The 18,971-nt window shown below is 37.0% G+C and overlaps 1 protein-coding gene across 1 annotated transcript; it reads left to right on the top strand.

Annotated features, from left to right (window-relative positions):
- The first annotated feature begins 1,397 nt into the window (after positions 1-1,397).
- LOC120630900 lies at positions 1,398-18,818 on the top strand. The gene is made up of 7 exons (XM_039900238.1): positions 1,398-1,508; positions 9,764-10,118; positions 10,623-10,867; positions 12,555-12,737; positions 13,543-13,747; positions 13,949-14,108; positions 17,634-18,818. The coding sequence occupies exons 3-7, from the start codon at positions 10,714-10,716 to the stop codon at positions 17,799-17,801; spliced, it is 870 nt and encodes a 289-aa protein (XP_039756172.1). The 5' UTR covers positions 1,398-1,508; positions 9,764-10,118; positions 10,623-10,713; the 3' UTR covers positions 17,802-18,818.
- Positions 18,819-18,971: the final 153 nt, after the last annotated feature.

Genomic DNA, 18,971 nt, shown 5'->3' with positions numbered 1-18,971 from the left:
TTACTCTTAATTGTTTATACTAGATATCGTCGAGAGCCCAGGGCAGTCGATTTTAGAACTCTGTAAAAGACCGTTGCCCAGCAATGGACGTCAATCGGTCGAAGTGATGATAATAATAGTTTACTGTTATGTTATGAATTGTAAAATAATCTACAAATGATGTGTAAACTGATGCTCGCCTCTCGATCCATCTGAGGTCCCGCTGTGACTGAGTGACTAAATATATTGAGCATGAGGCCCATAGCTGTTAGCGTAACATAGTTGTTACAGAAACCTAAGTAAAGAAATTTTTGGTGAGGTTTGAAAATTAAAGAGTTAAATCTTCGGAATGAAACAAGTTGCACGCGTTATATATATTTAACACAGGATGTATGTTTTTATTCGTCAAATTTATATGAATGCGTAAAACAAATTGTAATGCATGGCTACACTTGAACTAGAGTAGGTTGCCCTACGCGACCACTGATTCTCCAGGGTCAGTTTTACTTATCGAATGATATCATTATCATCCCTAGATGAGTTTGGGAAATGGCTGATCTACCGTCTATCTGTCTTAGTCGTTAAATTAAGGGTGGCGATAAAAGTATATCTAAGTATTTATATATATTTGTCGGTCAACTGGCGCAGTGAGCAGCGACCCTACTTTCTAAGTCCAAGGCCGTGGGTTCGATTCCAACTGGAAAATGCTTGTGTGATGAACATGAATGTTTTTCAGTGTCTGGGTGTTTAAATTTACATTGTAAGTATTTTTGAGTTTCAAATATTCACAAAAGTATTAATCAGCTATTTTAGTACACATAGTAGCTACGCTTACTTTGGGCTAGATGGCGATGTGTGTATTGTGGTAGTATGTTTATTTATTAAGTAGGTATATGAAATTGGTTTCGAACAAGTAGCAGAACCTAGTTCAATAACATGCTAAAGAATCTCCTTGTTAGATGTAGTTCATTTGCTGAAATAGTTTTGACACAACCTCATTTATATCATGCTATTTAGTTCGAGTACCTTAATCAAACAACGGAAATATTTAACATACTAAGTATAACCGTCAGTTTAGCGCTACCTTTATAGGTGAACTGCGGATAAACAGGACGTGCCGAGTGTTTGAAGTAGCCGACGCTGCATTACAACATGAGCCTCTAACAAAGCGATTTAACAAAGCTAGGAAACTAAGGCTAGGGCTGTTGGTAACAAGAAATAGTATTAATAGGTACCCATGATACTTCTGCTAGTTGGAACTAACTTGAGCAACATACGGCTATGAATGTAACTGTAACTGTTATAACGTAACGTAATAACGTTACTGGTAACGTTACTGGTAACGTTACTGGTAACGCTCCAATCACTATTTCCCCACGGAGGTATAATAACGCCGGCTGAACAACTCCCAACGATCAGTTTGTCTGTAGACGCGTACCATCGCGCTATACAAAACTCCTTATTCAGAGCGCTAGCGAGTCGCGAATTCGTTTTTATTATTTTTAATTTGGCTTGTAGCCATTGTATGGGTAAGTTATGTTTTAAACTTACGCTTTTAATAACTTAACTTTCAATTAAACATTATATGTATTCGTGAGGAATGGGCCAACCATTGTCATGGTAACAAAGAAAATGTGCGCGAGTTCTATACAACGTATCTATAGATGTTTGCAACATGCATCAACTGCAATTGGAATACAAGCTGTGCATTCGGCTTCACAAGCGTTTATACCTACGTCCTTACTATATGCGAGTTGTTTATTAAGTTAAGTTGTTTGTTTGTCATTGTTTCACTGATCAACGGATTTACGTAGTTATTTGATAGTTTATAGTCCGGAGTGTGATATCTAGACATCTTGTATATGTTATCGAATTTGTTGGAACTCCTATTTAACTAAGTATAGGTAGGTAATACATATTAAAACGTGGAATATTAATATGATCTATTTAGTTAATGTGAAGTATATATAAGACAAGAAAAAAATAGTATATTTGCTAATGCTAATGCTAGTTGTTATTGGAATTAGAAGAAATATAGTTGAATTTTTAACAACGTGGATCCCTTTTCATTTTGTTTTTAAACGTTTGTTTACCCTCTATACATAGGTAAGTATCTTACCTAATTTATATAAAAATTAAAAACCATGTCAAATAAGAATTTTCACATTTGAAAATGGCGCTATAATGTCGCGCGATATTGTTTTTTTTTAAATTATTGCCAGTTAGGTACCACCAGCCTGCTACAGCAGGGCTAGCACAGGTAGGAGACAAACATTATATCCCCCGATTATATCCCCTGACAGGGGATATAATGAACGTGTCCAGCTGCCAAAGCACGGGGACAGGGGATAGGAGAAGTTTACCCCCGGTTAATATTACATAGGTATATATTATTTTGATATTATTTCCACTTGTGCGCCAGTGCTCTGAGAGTTGATAAAGCTGTGGGAGAAGATACATTTTTATCCTTTCCCCGGGGATATAATTGTCTCCTGCCCTTGGCTAGCCTTGCAGTGTAGTTTCCTATTTCCAGGCAGGATAAAACTTAGTCACTTACCAACCGTATTAAAAAAACATAACTGCCAAACACACGAACTTCTCATTTCAAAATGGCACCATAATATGTGATAACCTGATACGTACACTACAGATCTCTACTGATAGTTAATGTATTTTTAATATTGCGCAATAGTCAAGTACCCACGTAATTAAAAAAAAAAACTAACTTCCAAATTCCCGCTTGAATTTTCTTATTAAAAAATTGCGACATACTGATGCCATATTGTTTTTTTTATTAAAGCCCCTAGCCATTGTTACGCGGGAGATTTTATAGTGATGGTTTTTTATATTGCGCAATATATTTTATTTACGACCATAATACTTTTATGCTTGAATTAATGCAGTCACGTTTTTTTTTATCTTTAAGTATTGAATATTGCGTGTGATAAGAGAAGAAAGTATCAGATAAAATTAATTGAAGCATTGTGTGTTCTTGGCTGCAAGTACTAGTTTTTAATATTGGGAAATATAAAACGATGTAGGAAGTATAAGACTCATTATTATATTACGGGTTCAGTAGCAGAATTAATAATAAACGTTGAATCGATATGTAGGTATACCTAATAATAATAAAATCTAAGGAGTTTGTTCTTGTGTGTGAACTCTCTTATTACAGGATTAAAAACCTTTCGGCTTTCATCGGCCAATTTTTCATCAAGATTATAAGTTATGTAGCATTACTACGATTCCTAGTTGACGAGGAAAAATCCGCATTCCATAGCTAAAAAAAAAATCCTTCCCATTCTTCGCGAAGCTAAGCTTACACTGCGATTAGCTAGAATTTTTAGAGCTTGCACGCTATTGCCCATTTGAATCGAGCTACGTGCGGGTGATGCGACGCGGTGGGTCGCATCACCCGTCGAATGAAACTTTGAATCGAACAAATTCACTTAACAGAAGTCGCTGGGAACTGCTAGTACATGAATTAGAAACAATAGCTGCTTTTATTTTAAAATGTCTTACTAAATGTTCGTAGCAGGTCTACGAGATACATTGTATGAAAGAATTAGTTTAGCTTAGAATTTAAATAATATACCTACAAAATACAAACACTCGACTAAGAAAAGGTTAAGCATGACTTTAGAACATTGTTTGTTTGTTTACATTTTGTATATCTCAAAAGTATACATACTAGTTTATGGGTTAAAAATAAGATAAAATTGCCAGTGAGTGACTCTGAGCCTAAAGAGACCATAATTTCAATTTCAATTTATTTGCACTCGACATTACATTACACATACGTTGTTCATAACAAGATCACAATAATCAAAAGCATTAGTAGTGAAAACCCTGTTCAGAGCCGTACTTCATTACCATTCATTAATGCCCCAACTTAATTTAAATTTTCACAATGACAACCAAATTGGCGTCGCTAGCAATTCCTTTTTTCTGAGTTGAAGCCTTGAAGGCTGTGGGTTCGATTCCCACAGTGAGAAAATGTTCGTGTTATGAACATGATTTTTTTGTGTCTGGCTGCTTATTATAAGTACTTATGTATATTATTCATAAATAACATAACAGTATGATAGGCTAGTGGTCAGGACTCCGTCTTTACTTCCGCAAGGCCGAGTTCGACAACGAGTCCACTACGCTGTACAAGTGCGGATTGATGGACTTTACACGCCTTTGAGAACATAATGGAGTTATCTAAGGCATGCAGGTTTCCTCACAATGTTTTCCTATACCGTTAAAGACAGTAATATTTAATTGCTTAAAAACGCACATAACTTAGAACTTACTATTATAAGTTACTAGCTGTTGCCCGCGACTTCGTCTGCGTTTGATTTTGATTGTTGATGTGGCGTTCAATTTAGTTATAGTTCTAAAAAAATTAAAGTATTCAGTATCGCTAAGCCTTAAATGAGGAGTTCTGTCCTCCATATCCAACATTCAGATCTACACAAAGTTTGGGGAAAATTAAACACATATTATAACCTCTATAGTACAAAAATAATTATTTAAATCGGTTATAATTAGTCGGAGTTATGTTGTAAAATCGTCAAACACTTTCATCCCCTCTCCCGAAGGAACCGAGATTAATTTCGGGATAAAAAGTATCCTATATTACTTCTTATACTTCCAAGAATATGTGTACAAAGTTTCATAAGGATCGGTTCAGTAGTTTTTGCGTGAAAGCGTAACAAACGAACTTACATTCACATTTATAATATTAGTAGGAATGTGCGTTTGATGCGTGCTGGGATTTGAATACGGCCCCCCGAAAATTAAGCCGAAGTTCTAACCACCAGGCTATCAGCGCTTCACGTAGGTAGGTATAGTTAGAGTGAATTGGGTAGACTTACGTAAATTTGATTTCGCTTGAACTGATTTGAATCGAATTTCAGTTACGTAGGTAGGCAATTACGTACATACGCGTAGGTTGCCTAGTAAAGGTCACATTCAAACGCCTACACAACTTAAAGCTCCCGGCCTTATCTACCAGAGAATAGAAACATTAATGATTTGATTTATATATAGTATCTACCAAACATTTTGTGACGTCAAATATCGTCCTCAAATATCTTCAAACAATACTTATAACAAATTCGGTTTTTTTATACAACGTGTAAATGAAAACCGAAATATTACTTCAGATGCTTTAGAGGTACACGATTTAGTGTTTTTTATGACTTATAAACCGAAACGCTATCGCTTCTACTGAAACAAATCAGATTCACATCACAAATGTGCAAAATTAAAATCAAGTGACTCCTGTCACTTTATTAGGTACGCGTTGCGTAGCGTACTGCGTAGGTACTATGCGCGTGTCGGTCTTTTATCTTCAAGGCTATGGTAGGTAAACACTTAGAATTTTTTCATTAGTTTGTATGGAACAACATATGCTTCTTTCAATTTTACATATTTACAGGGTGATTTTGAAATATACTTATGCACCCTTCAACAGTGTTTCGTAATTCGGTTACACGTTGTAGGACCGAGCAGATGGCCCACCTGATGGAAATGGAAAGCAAGATTATTTTTATATTATTATTATTATTTTTATTATTATTTATTTTTATATTATTTTTATCAATCAAAAGCCTATAAACACAGGAACACGTCACGGGGCAGGTGGGCAAGGAGCACGTCCTGCTACATGCCGTCATGTGTCCATCAATTTGAGGCGTAGGTGTAAAGCTACATGTGTCTGTAATCACACCGGCAACCGCAACACAGCATTGCAACAATGCTGCTTAGCGGTAGAAATAAGCGTGGCGATAATTCTATACCCCGGACGAGTTCTACTACTACTAAAAAATATTTATTTGCTAATAGGACTATTGTTGTATTTGATCAAAGGTCAAGGAAGAAAAATGAGGTTGGAATCCTTAGAGAAGACCTACCTTTTAAGTACCTACGTCTTTTATAGTGATTTCGGTGAGGGCGGACGCCCTTTGGTAGAAATAACGATACTAGGATGATAAAATCAATTTAATTAATTGAAATTATTACATAGTTTCGGACTTCTTCTTGAGCATAACTATCTAAATCATAATATTCATTCAATAAAGAAAATTCCCGTGAAAATGAATCACTTGATGTGTAAACAAAGAGTTGACTGCGGTAAGTACAAAGTCCTGTAATGAGATCATTCGGATCGTTTACTCCAGTAAGTTGTGACGTCATCGCCGATGGACCAATCACGTGCCACGTTATCTCGTGATTTAGACCTTAAGGTTGCGCGTACGCAACTAATTGTGGGTTTTTTCTTTGTTTAAAATCACATACCTAGTAGGTTATATATATTGTAGAATTTGATTTTTACTTAATCTGAAATGTATGTACTAAATGAGAAAAAAACTATGAAATACTTCTTAATTTTTTTTCGTAATTTACAAAGAAACAGAAAATTACATTTATTTAAAAGAAAATAAGGTAGTGTATAAAAATCTAAATGGCCTAAGTTGTAACTAAATGGCAAGGCAAATCCGAAAGTGACAACGGATTGGCATGGCGTACCTATGTCCCTAAACATAAATCAAAGGAGATTTCTACATGCAAGTCCACTCGCGTAAGTCCTGTCCGATCGCAGCGACAGATTGCGTGAATGTGGACGGACGTTTCGTGACAAAGCTTGTTATTTATTTATGATAAAAATAACCTTCATGCTTTACTTTTTTATGCGGAACAATTTGCACGAATATTTCGCGACCATTTGTGCAGGCGGGCGGGTTTTGGCAACACGTTCCGAAGAACGAGACAATGTAGGTCATGTCTGTCAATGACCTTCGCTGTACGTCACCTGGGTTGCCAGTAAACCGTGATACCATATTGGCGTTACACCTGTCATGGCGGATCGCTGGATTTTGCAGTTTTATTTATTGAGAATAAATAACAATATCACTTCGAATATAAATAAAAATACGTTTTTCATAATAATTAAATCATGTATAATTAGTTTATACATTTTAGCGATTCTTTGTTACTGTCATCATGTCTATTATATTCATTATTTTTATTGTCGATTATATTAACTGTGTGCGGGCAGCTTTAAGGAAACCTTGCCGATTTGTTACCACAATGACCTTGATACAAAAACCAGGCCAGGCCCCTTCTAGGCATGCTAAATAAACAAAGCATGCTTAATTATGTACGTGAAATGACTACCAGTTTTTGCACCAGCACGAAGCGATTGTCAAAAGGCCTTCACATGCCTACATGTTACGTGAGTAACTGAGCAATACGGCAGCTACAGATTGACTTGGGTACTTAATTAACAACAATACACGGGCATCGCTAAACACCCTACGAGTTCAGTATAATGATGGTTTCAGAATGCTGTTGGGCTTACCCCGTTATTGTAGTGCATCAGAAATGTTCGCGATGGCTCATACTGATGACTTTTTTACAATCAGAAGAAAACGAATAGCATCCTTGATGCAAAGAACGTGGGTAAGCAGTAACGGCATTCTGAAAGCACTTATAAATCGACACGACTCTCCAATTTACAAGTTGTATATTAAACTCTATGAAGTGCTGCCTGGAATTTTAAAATTTTAATTTGTAAGTTTTTTTTATATTGCATATTAATATTTAATGTAAGTTTTTTTTTATTTAGTTTAGATTTAATTGTTCTATTTATGTCATAGTGTAGTGCGTAGTGATGGGTCATAGATACCAAATAAATAAATAAAATAAAATAAATAAATTAATTAATTTTAATGAGGATTTATGAGGGTCCCCTACCCGAACGGCGAATAGCTAATTGACCTTAGCTTTTCACTGCAATCTCACCGTTGTAAGTGATAATGATCCTCAAGGTGGTAGCGGGTTAACCTCGTTGGGGTATGGCAGTTGTTTTAAACGTTACCCCTAATCGGTTTCTACGTGGCATTGCATTTTTTATGTCGTTATCTATAAAATGTAAAATTACTAAGTATGTAAGTGAGTATATATCTAATTATATACTTTGTATACGGTTCTTATAAAAGATAAAGTAGCAAGGAAAGTATCTAGTCATTTTCTACTATGAGTTTTTGCTTTTCAGTTGTTTTTGACAAATTTTAAGGTGTTATAAAAAAATACAGTCGAATTGAAAACCTCCTCCTTTTTTAAATCTGTTGAAAACTATATAAAGTTGACAAAAAGGGGCTAACTAACCCTATCCAAAGATGTGTTATTTTATTCTATCTTTTGAGACACGCGTTTTTGGGTACAGTCAGACGACTTATTGGCGCAGTGGGCAGCGACCCTGCTTTCTGAGTCCAAGGTCGTGGGATCTATTCCCACAACTGGAAAATGTTTGTTTGATGGACATGAATGTTGTTCAGTGTTTATCTCTATCATAGTATAAATATTTAATAATAATAATAATAATTTATTCACAAGAATGTAGGTACATACAGTTTTTAAAATGTAAAGTAGTTATTATAATATTTATACAAAACAAATGCGTGCCTCACAAATTATATTGGTGTGTATGTAATAAATGTATGTAATGGTGCCATTTAAAATCTACTGTCCCTGATTTAGGTAAAAACCTGTATTACAGGCGACAGTGCTCTCCTTAAATTGTTGTTTCGATGATTGAGTGTATGATTGTGCGTATGTGAGTTTGCGTCGCATAGGTAATTGTGCTCGCGTATATGTTTGCTTATACAAGATAGTTATTATATTAAGTTATATATACATATATAAATTTGTTTTGCAGGTGTATGTGTGTGTTTGTATGTATGTATTTATATTTGTGTGTGTTTGTATGTGCGTGGGTGTGTGTGTGTGTGTGTGTGTGTGTGTGTGTGTGTATGTGAGTTAGAGTTTTACATATTAATTCGATCCTAAGACTTCCAGAAGAATTTCAGTTTCAGCATATGATTTATGGTTTATGTATATTATTCAGAAAAATATTCATCATCGTACCCAGTCTAGTATCTTAGTACCCACTAGCACAAGCTACGCTTACTTTAGGGCAATATAGCAAATTTGTGTGTATTGTCGTAGTATATTTATATATTATTTAATCCAATCGACCTTCGATAAACGGTGTTACATCACATCTTTTGTTAGGCTGCCTTCAGCTCTTCTACCAGAGGTTAGGTGAGCTAATCTATGGAAATTAATACCATCATAATCTCACAACACAATCTTTACCGAAACTGAACCTATAGCCGCACTAATTTATACCAAATTAGTCAAAAGAAGGGTTAGAGTCAGTGGCGTGCATAGAGGGTATGCACAGGGTATGCAGATGATATAAAATGAAGAAAATTTCCAGTACGATTTTAAAATACATAAGGATAGAGTTTTTTTGGCTCTTACAATGCCTATCCTTAAGTTTTTTATAACTCGTACTGGAGATTTTCTTCATATTATAGCATCAGTATACCCTGTGCATACCCTCTATGCACGCCACTGGTTAGAGTTAGGGTTCAGTATAGAAGTTTCAGCAAAGTTGAGAATAAAATAGCAAAATTACCAATAGAACTGAATAGCTTTGCTTTGTTTACGCTGTTGCAGAACGACTTACTCTAAAGATCAACTTCTTCTTATGTTCCTGAGCCTGTCTCGGCAGGAACCTTCCGTTGTACGTAGGACCGCTGATACGGCCCCATACTGGGTCACTCTGGCTAGCTGAGCTCACTCCAGAAGCGTAGGAAGCCACCCAGGATCAGGGACTGATGCTAGGGAGTTATAACTAAAATGATGAGGTGTTTATTTAATTAAGGCAGTGTCAAGTCTTCCCAAGGAACTTATTGAACTCAGCACAATTTCTCCTTGTTTGCAGAGCGTGAAAAACTATCATTATTGGTGTTAGAGAAGCGTGAGGCGCTCGCGGGAGTGTCTAAGGAACTCCGCGACGATGACGTCATCTTCTCTGACGAGGCGGCGGTGGATCTCGAGTGTCCGAGGGCCTCGAGCGACCTCGGCCCCGACGAGGAGCAGGCCGACCCTGAGTCGCCCCCAGTGGGCCGTTGGGGCGACGAGTGGCCCAGTTGACTCGATGAGTGCGACATCGACTCGGGCGTGCACCACCTGACGCCGACACTTCCGCCCCCCCGGTGGGCGCGGCCGCTGCAACCGATCCACCTAACGAAGGAGACCTATGAGGACCTCGTCGCCCAGTCCGAGGCGATATTAAGGTTTGAACACCAATACTTAAAACTCGTGGCCTTTGGCATGCACAGAGTAGCCAAAAATCAGAAAGATGGGGTAAAAATAATAATAATAAAGGGTTCAAAGGATTTCATCACAATTTGTAGTATAGGCAATGCTTTCGTGCATGTTTGAAGTTCACGCCAATTACTTACTTTAAAATTCCAAATTCTCTTTTGAAACTTCATCGAGAAGCTTTGTCCGTTTTCATTTACTCTCAGTGTGTCGTGTGGTTACGGCATATCAGAATACAGTTGTCACCAACCCTCCTCGTACGAGGCGACTAAGGCAATATAGCAAAGAACGGGCAGCAGCGTCCCCTGAGCTACTGAGATCACCAACCCGTCTACCAGACCTCAGGAAGAGACCTTTAGTCCTTCAGTAGACTGTGATAGGCTATCAATAGCCTATATAATAATGATGATAGTGTAACTGAACGTGCGAATATCTTATTAAGATATATGTACTAACTTTAAACATTTTCTTTCAAGGTTCCTCCTCGTATACAATAACTACGACTCCGTGAGCAACTTCATCACGTTGTACGATGCTTTCCAAAAGACTAACCAGCCCTTGTTCGATATGTACGAGAAGTACTTCCCGCCTATCATGAGAAGGAAGAAAACATGCGTGGGTCTCGCCATGGAGCTGAAAACCAGGTGGCAGGCTTTGGATAACCAGTTCCCAGGGTTTGCGTTGGCTACCTCTATCGTATCTTGCGAGGAAGCAGTCTTAGGTGAGGTTTTATTTATTTCGTCTCTATCTTAGTCTGTCCACGCTACTTTTATAACACACCAGCTGTTGCCCGCGGCTTCGTACGCGGTTTATTGGTTTTTTATGAATCCTGCGGTAACCGTACATTTTCCGTACAATTGAGTTACCTATCTCCATTCCAAAATTCAGACAAATTGGTTCAGTTGTATTTGGCTTGAAAGAGTAACAAACATCTATCCATCCCTACAAACTTTCGCATTTATAATATTAGTAGGATAGTTAAGCAAAATAAATTAAATAAATTAATACACATATGTTAAAACACACATAAGTATAAATAACAATTAAAATACACAAATTACTTTTATTGTAACATTAATTAAATTTTCTTTTTGTGTTGTATTAAAAAATCATCATCAATGTAGTATCCACCGTCTGGGCACAGATTAATCTACCACATAGGGAATCCACACTGCGCTTTTAAGTGCGAGATAGAACACGAGCGGTCAATTAACCCGGTAAAGGCTGACACAAACGAAACCGTTCAATAACTGGTTTTTGTAGGAATTAAACCGCTATTTATTATTTGGTGATCTTTTACCTATGTCAACCTTAAGCGAACCACATGACACATCAAACCTCAGCCAACGTGCGTCTTTGCGACATTTTTGTGAACTTTGCAATTGAACGCCGCTATGGCCTTAGTCGGCAGTTTGTTTTACTACGAAACCCATGTATGCGTCGTATGAAGAAAAATCGACTGCTTGGCATACGAGTACCTTTTCATTATTATCTCATTACCGACCTATTAGAGGCCCACTACAGGGTACGGGTTTCCTCTCAGAAAGAGAAGAGTTTAGGACATCGCCCACTGAGCTAGCCCATTGTGGATTGATAGACTTCACAAAGGCTAGACATTATTGAAAACATTATGGAGGCATGCAGGTTTCTTCACCGAGCTAGGTAGCTGAAGTGATATTTTAATTGCTTAAATTAGGAAGGCACATAACTCCAAGAGGTAAGGGAAAGGGAGGCGAAGCCATATATCACTAGGTCAAAGTCAAAGTCAAAGTCAAAAATATCTTTATTCAAGTAGGCCCACAGGTGGCACTTTTGATGCGTACATAAGAATTACACGGTAGTGAGATGATGGCGATAACCACATTCGTAAACTTAAAACTAAAGCTACGAGGGTTCCAAACGCGTCCCGGTCTAAGAAGAAGCCCACAACAAACTTAGCCGGGTGTTTTTTTTTTTTTTTTGTTATCGCCATCTCACAATGTAATTTTAAATTATTAGAAGAGCAACCTGGTTAGAGCAATAATTTACACCCAAGCTTTTTTATCGTTTACGTAGTCCTTTATACTATAATAGGACTTTTCTATAAGCTTACGTTTAATACAAACTTTGAACTTTTTAAGAGACATCTCCAAGATGTCAATTGGTAGTTTATTGTAGAATTGTATGCAATTTCCTTTAAACGAATTATGAATTTTATGTAACCTAGTATATTGCACTGTAAGTTTATTCTTACTTCTAATGTTTAAATTATTGCAGTCACATTTTTTCTTAAATTTAGAAATGTTTTTTTTAGAAATGTTTTTATGGACGTACATTAAATTTTCAAGGCTGGCTGGCTAGGCTATCAACCCTTCGCTTGACACGCCTTTTCTGGCATATTTATTAAAATCAATCTCCGTTTCTTTTAGATGTAAGGGATTACGTGATGATGGGCAAGGGGCCGGACTCTGTGGCGTACGCGGAGAAGGAACACGTACTGGTGTGCGTGCAGGTGGTCATCGATGGCCGCCCGGGCGCCATGCTCGCCGACCCCGGATACCATCTCCCGAGCTTGATCATTGTGATGCATGATCAAATTCATCCGCATACAGGTAATAACCTCACAGATCATGCTACCCTAGTACTTTGGAATGAATAGATTTTTTTATTCTTTATTGCTGAAGATTGAAAATATTAGGGAGACCCTAAATCTTAAGACATATGGAGCTGAGACCTGATCAGTGATCCACAAATTAAAAGTCGAGCAACGCGCTGTGGGCGAGCTATGTTGGGAGTCTCTCTTCGGGACAAAATTCGCAACGAGTAAATCCGCAGGTAAACCAAATACACACAGCAAAGTGGCAGAGGGCAGGTCATGTCTGTCATATGAGAGATCATATGCCTTTAGAGAGAGGAGATCACGGATTCGCAGTGTGGGACGACCTCCAGTCCGTCCGCTGGACAGATGAGTGTCTGGAAGCGGCTGGATGAGAAAAACGGAGGACCGTGTGTAGTGGTGCGCTCTTTGAAAAGTTCAGCAGTGGACGCTTGTTGCTGTTGATGCTGAAACCTAAAGACCCTCGATAGTTCTTCCATCTTGATAGTAAAAATCATTTTTAACATTTCAACTTTGACGTAACTGCTTGACGTATCTTGCATTGCAGCAAGTATGGGGACGGAAGAGTTCCTTCTGAAAGGACCCATAAAGCTTCTTACAAAGGAGTTGTCCATAACTACGTTCGTTAGGAGAATCAGAACCTTCCGAAATGTCACTCTCGTTGCCGCAAAGAATTCAAGGAAGTTGAGAAAAAAACAGAAATGGTTATTTCCAGTGTATTATAACACTTGCGATGAATAAGTACATCTTCTGAGTTAAGTTTCCATCAGATATTTTTCATGCCATTCTTCTTTCAATAGGCTGGTTCAAACAATCAGAAGAACCAAAGTGCCGTAAAGACTTCGAGTACAGTTACAACCCGAAGAACAGCAACTATGTGGAGTGGAGAGAGCGAGTGACCCGTGGCACTGACGTCAAGGTCCAGACCTCTCTGGTGTACGTGGCGCAGCCTTTCTTGGACTGCGTTCAGATCACAGAAAAACGGAATCTGGTGTATAACTTCAAGTAAGTTTACGAAAGAATCTTACATCGTCTCTCAAGTATAGGACTGTCTCATAGGCAAAGCCAGATGTTATGTCCTGCGCGCCAAAAAGGGCGAGGAGTCGCAAATTAGGAGCGCCGCGAAAATTGGAATTTGCTATTTTGCTTGGACTTTAATCCTTTCTTATGCTAAAACTTTTAAATTAGGATTTCTTCTTCTCACAGAAGTTTGCTAGCCCGGGACACTGATGGGCGCCTGGTAGCCGGTATGTATTTCCCGGTGGGCAGCGACACGGAGTCTGCTACCTTCACCATCTTCACCGACGACGGCACGGAGAAGCGGAGAACCAAGTACAACTTCAGCGACTTCAGAGAACCTTTTATGGTTAGTTCTAGTTATAAGTCCCTTAATGGTTTCATCAAAATTGTTAATGGTGTGTTTTATTCACACATGCCGCTCTCCGCTTTGAAGTTATACTTACTTCCAACCACCAACTTCTACCAAATTCTTCGGTAACTCTTCCACTTTTTCCTACTTTGGAATAATTTGCCTGCTGACATCCGTAAAAGTCAATCCCTTCCCATATTTAAGTGTCGTCTTAAAGACTACTATCTGTCTTCGAGTGAAGTAATTTGAACAAATATCGTAATTTTTTATTATTATTATTTTTATTAACTCATTACACATAATATACATCACAGGTCTTAATTTAAAGGTGTAAGCATAAACTCAAAAGAATTTTTCCGTACACCTAGCCGTTGACAAATTTTTGCTTTGTTAGTCTAATAGATTAATATATTAACATTCACAATTAATGCTACAAAATCGTTACTTATTCACATTACCATTTAGAATGTGGGTAGGTAGACAATGATAAATGTAAAAACCTTTTGTTTACGTTCCATAATTTATATAACTCAGTATAGGTAGGAACGAAGTGCGTTCATATTCCTACATGTACAGGATGTTTTTAATTTTTTCTCATATTTTGTCATTAAATATATTATTTTGTCATTAAATATATTTGTTTGTTATAAGTTCTATATAATGTTGTTTAAGTTTGTACTTAATATTTTTCTTCGTTATAACTTCCCTAAGCTCTTTAGGAAGCTGGTTAATTAAGTAAGGTATAACGTATAGCAATCGTCTTTTACCATATAGATTATTATATTTAGTAAGTTTTAGTTTGTCACATCTTCGTATTGAATAAGACTTTTGGACTTTTTGTAAGTTTTCTGTAAAATATTCCTCATTTAACAATGCTAATTCAGTTTTCTCGTGAATAGGGATTATTTTACAAAATGCAAATAGTTTACGGTAATCTCCTCCGAAGTTTATTTTAATTTTTATTTTTATGTTTATATTAATTAATGTGTATTATGTGTATTTCTCTTTTTTCATTATATAATTATATACATATATATGTATATATATATATATGTGTGTATTTATATATATATATATAATAAGGCCGCCTTTGCATGCCTACAATTCTTGTTCTTTTGCTTATTCTATATTTTATGTATATTTTGATGTTTGTGTGCAATAAAGTATTTCTTCTTCTTCTTACTTACTTTAACTCCTATACATGACTGTATCCTTTTATGGGTAACGGATATATATGATGATAATGACAGGATTAAATCAACTAAAGCTTCATCATTCATTGGCAGTATTTAAAATGACATCTCTTCGTAACAGGCGGGATATTCTTGATCTGTGTTTTTTACATAAAATATTACAAAACAAAATTAAATGTAACAACCTTCTCAATCATATATCTCTGACTGTCCCGCGCCGGTACACCAGAAGTTGCAAATCCACAAATTTTTTTCATATACCATTTACTAAATCCCATCTCGGAAAACAAGCGCCTATTATACGTATTTGTGCGAAATACAACGATTTATCTAAAAAGATACCTAGCATCGATATCTTCCATGACTCACCCACAGCTTTTAGAAAAAAACTCACCGAACATTTATCGGTGAGTTAAATTTTGTGTTAAATTTTTTTTATTTTTTGCAAACTAAGTTTATATGACGCTTTGTCAATGCTATGTGCACTTGTCATTGACGTGCATATCAGTCCATGTGTTCGTGTGTGTCCTATGTTTAAAAAACGTGTAATATGCATGTTGTTAGTGCTCTTAAATAAATAAATAAATAAATAAATTCATGTTCAAGGTTCAATATCATTGACTTCCACCAACTCCTACCTCGTTATATTATCTGTAAGAGTTCAGCACTACGTGGACAAGCGGCGTAATGGAAATGTAACAGATGCAAGAACGACGCCGTAAAACTAACTATATATATATATATATATATATATAACGATATATATGTTATATATATATAAATATATATAGTTAGTTATATATACCTCATTGTTATGTACCTTTGCTTGGTTATACTTTACCCACCTGTAGGTCTGACACGTTGCCTAAATATAAAGTTTATCGGAAAAGCCTTGAATTGCGTCAACGGAGCGCGATAAAGGTGTTAGCATTGTTTTCACGTTTGGGTCGTGTTTACTCTATCAACTCACCTAACCTATTTCCTATAGCTCTAGTAAAACTATTACGTACCAATATAAACGCACTAATGATATGCCAAAAACAAATCCTCAGTACCAGTTTTGAGGATTTGTTTTCGCATATTATTGTACTCGGTTGGAAGTCGCGTACTTGCGATTTGAATTACACAAACGTAGTGCAAAAACCCTAGTTGAAGATCTTCAGGCAAATTTGCGATTGAAAATGCAACAAAATAAGATTCATTTTACTCTGATGTTAAAGTAATACGATACTCTAAAACGATTCCTTGATAGCGAGCGTGCAATTCTTGTACTAAGAGTGCTAAACAGTAAAGAAACATAAACAACATTCGTAACACTTTGTTTACTAAAATGTGTAAGTACGTACGTCACGGCGTTCGTAACGTTTAAATCACACATTGCGCACTCGCCAAACGCCAATACGTTTGCAAGGTGTCGTCATGATCGTATGAATATTTTATCCTGGGAAAACAATCGGTTCCCACGGGATTTGTAAAAGAACCGTAATAAATGCGAACGAAGTTTCAGTCCCGGTTCTCACAAATCGTAGAAGTGGTTGGTAGTGAAACTACTGTGAAGGCGGGGCGCGGCGTCGTGGGATCGAATGCATTTTAGTTAGCACGCGCTGTGTCGTGACACTAATGTCAAAGTGGAGGGCATTCGTGGGAACAACACCTAGGTAATCATGACACATGTGGAACCCTGAATCAACCAGCCAGAAGTGTGATAGCTACTATTGATTAACCAAAACATTTTTTTTTGGTTCAAAATTGCAAAATTTGGCTACTCTCTTTTTTATTTTGTTACGTAACTATTCAGGGAAATGCGTATAAAAAAATAGCCAGACCATGGTTCTGTAAGCGATAATGGGTTTCTAAATAATTTGTCTTTATTAATAAATATAATAAATATCCCTACTAATATTATAAATGGCAATGTAAGTTTGTTTGTTACGCTTTCACGCAAAAACTACTTAACCGATCCTCATGAAACCTTGTACACATATTCTTGGAAGTGTCTTTTTATCTCGACATTAAGCTCGGTTTCTTTGGGTACTTGACGATTTTACACCATAACTCCGACAAATTATATCCGATTTAAACAATTTTTTTTGTACTATAGAGGTTAAAATATGTGTTTAATTTTGCCTAAACTGTGGTTGGAGATAGAGGGCAGAACTCCACAGCGTACAGCAGCAAACCCCTCATTTAAGGCTTAGCGATACTAAAAACTTTAAATTTTTTTAGAACTACAACTAAATTGAATGCCACATCAAAAAACAAAAACGCAGACGAAGTCGCGGGCAACAGCTAGTTAAAATATTAATTATTAACGTATTTTTTTTACCAGGTACAACGTTCCGTATTGGACGAGCTTGAGCAGTGCAGTGTAAAGCTGCGATTCAAGAGGCGCGGCCTGCTGTCCATAATCACCAAGATCGCCCACATCATGGCCGACCAGTCGTTCGTGGAGCAGATGCTTGAAATAAACGAGGACATATGCCGCATGTATCTGTGACAAGAAGTCGGGCGCAATATGGCGCCCGTTAAACCTGTCTGAATTCACATATTAATCAATTTATATTCATCATCACTTCAGCTGATTGACGTCCACAGAAGGACGCAGATGGTCTTTTGTAGGGAATTCCAAAATCCATTGTCCTGGGTCACTTGTTTCCAGCGGCTCCCGGTGACTCGTTTGATGTAGTCTATCCATCTCGGGCCCCCGACACTTTGTTTACTCAGGACCCCAACGTCCATTGGTTCTCCGAGCTATATGTCCCGCCCATTGCCACTTCAGCTACGCGACTCCTTCAGCTATGTCGGTAACTCTAGTTCTTCTACGGATCTCTGCATTTCTCATAGCTCTCTCAATCTCTCAAACCCGCTGAGTGGTTCAGAGCCTTCTTATGAGGCCCATAGTAAGCAACGTTTCAGATCATTAATTCATCACTGGCAACACGCACTGTTCGAAGTTTATATTCATTTGTCGCAGTAAAAAGCAACTGTAACATCCACTACTTGACCGAGGTGATCAAAATTCACGGTCTTCTGCCAATTATATCTATCTAGAGCATCATTGCATCTCGTTGAGTTGGTCTCTCCACCTAATGAAGGTCTACAAACGTACTATTGCCACTTTAGCATTGCAACTCGTTGAGCAATGTCGACAACTTTGGTATTCAACCTTACTTGAGCCTTAGGACTCGCTTTCTGTGGGATTACTGCCATCGCAGCTTTATATTACAACCCTTAAAAAATAAGGATTAAATATAATTCTGGAAATAAGAGCGTCAACATTAAAATAACATTGCTTAAGCGATGGTAGTAAACCCATGAAGATCCATATTTACTCGTAGTATAAGTTAAAAAAAAACATGAATATAATATTAATTTAATTGGTGAATGGTTAAATTATATAATTATGTGGTTCCTTTGGCTTTCAATTTGTCATTATATATTATGGTTAAATCAAATGTATCTTTTGGTGAATAACATATTAATTATATCTCACTAATTAAAAGATGTATCCCGATACTGTGTTTTATTTTATCTATATTATCTAAAAGTTTATGAAGAAATGTTTTGTCATCACACTTGTTCGTAAATTGGATCCTTATCACATAGTTTTAAAGCTTATAATCTCAGATATTTAACACGCGTGTTTTATTTCTCATTACCACACTTG

This window comes from Pararge aegeria, chromosome 17 (genome assembly GCF_905163445.1).
Source record: "Pararge aegeria chromosome 17, ilParAegt1.1, whole genome shotgun sequence".
Lineage (NCBI taxonomy): Eukaryota > Metazoa > Arthropoda > Insecta > Lepidoptera > Nymphalidae > Pararge > Pararge aegeria.
Note: the sequence above shows the minus strand (reverse complement) of the source record. Positions and strands in the feature narration are given on the sequence as shown.

Coding starts and splice junctions, on each gene's coding strand:
- LOC120630900 (XM_039900238.1), top strand. CDS start 10,714: ATGTACGAGAAGTACTTCCCGCCTATCATGAGAAGGAAGAAAACATGC. Junction 12,738..13,542: donor TCAAATTCATCCGCATACAG/GTAATAACCTCA, acceptor TTCTTTCAATAG/GCTGGTTCAAACAATCAGAA. Junction 13,748..13,948: donor AATCTGGTGTATAACTTCAA/GTAAGTTTACGA, acceptor TTCTTCTCACAG/AAGTTTGCTAGCCCGGGACA.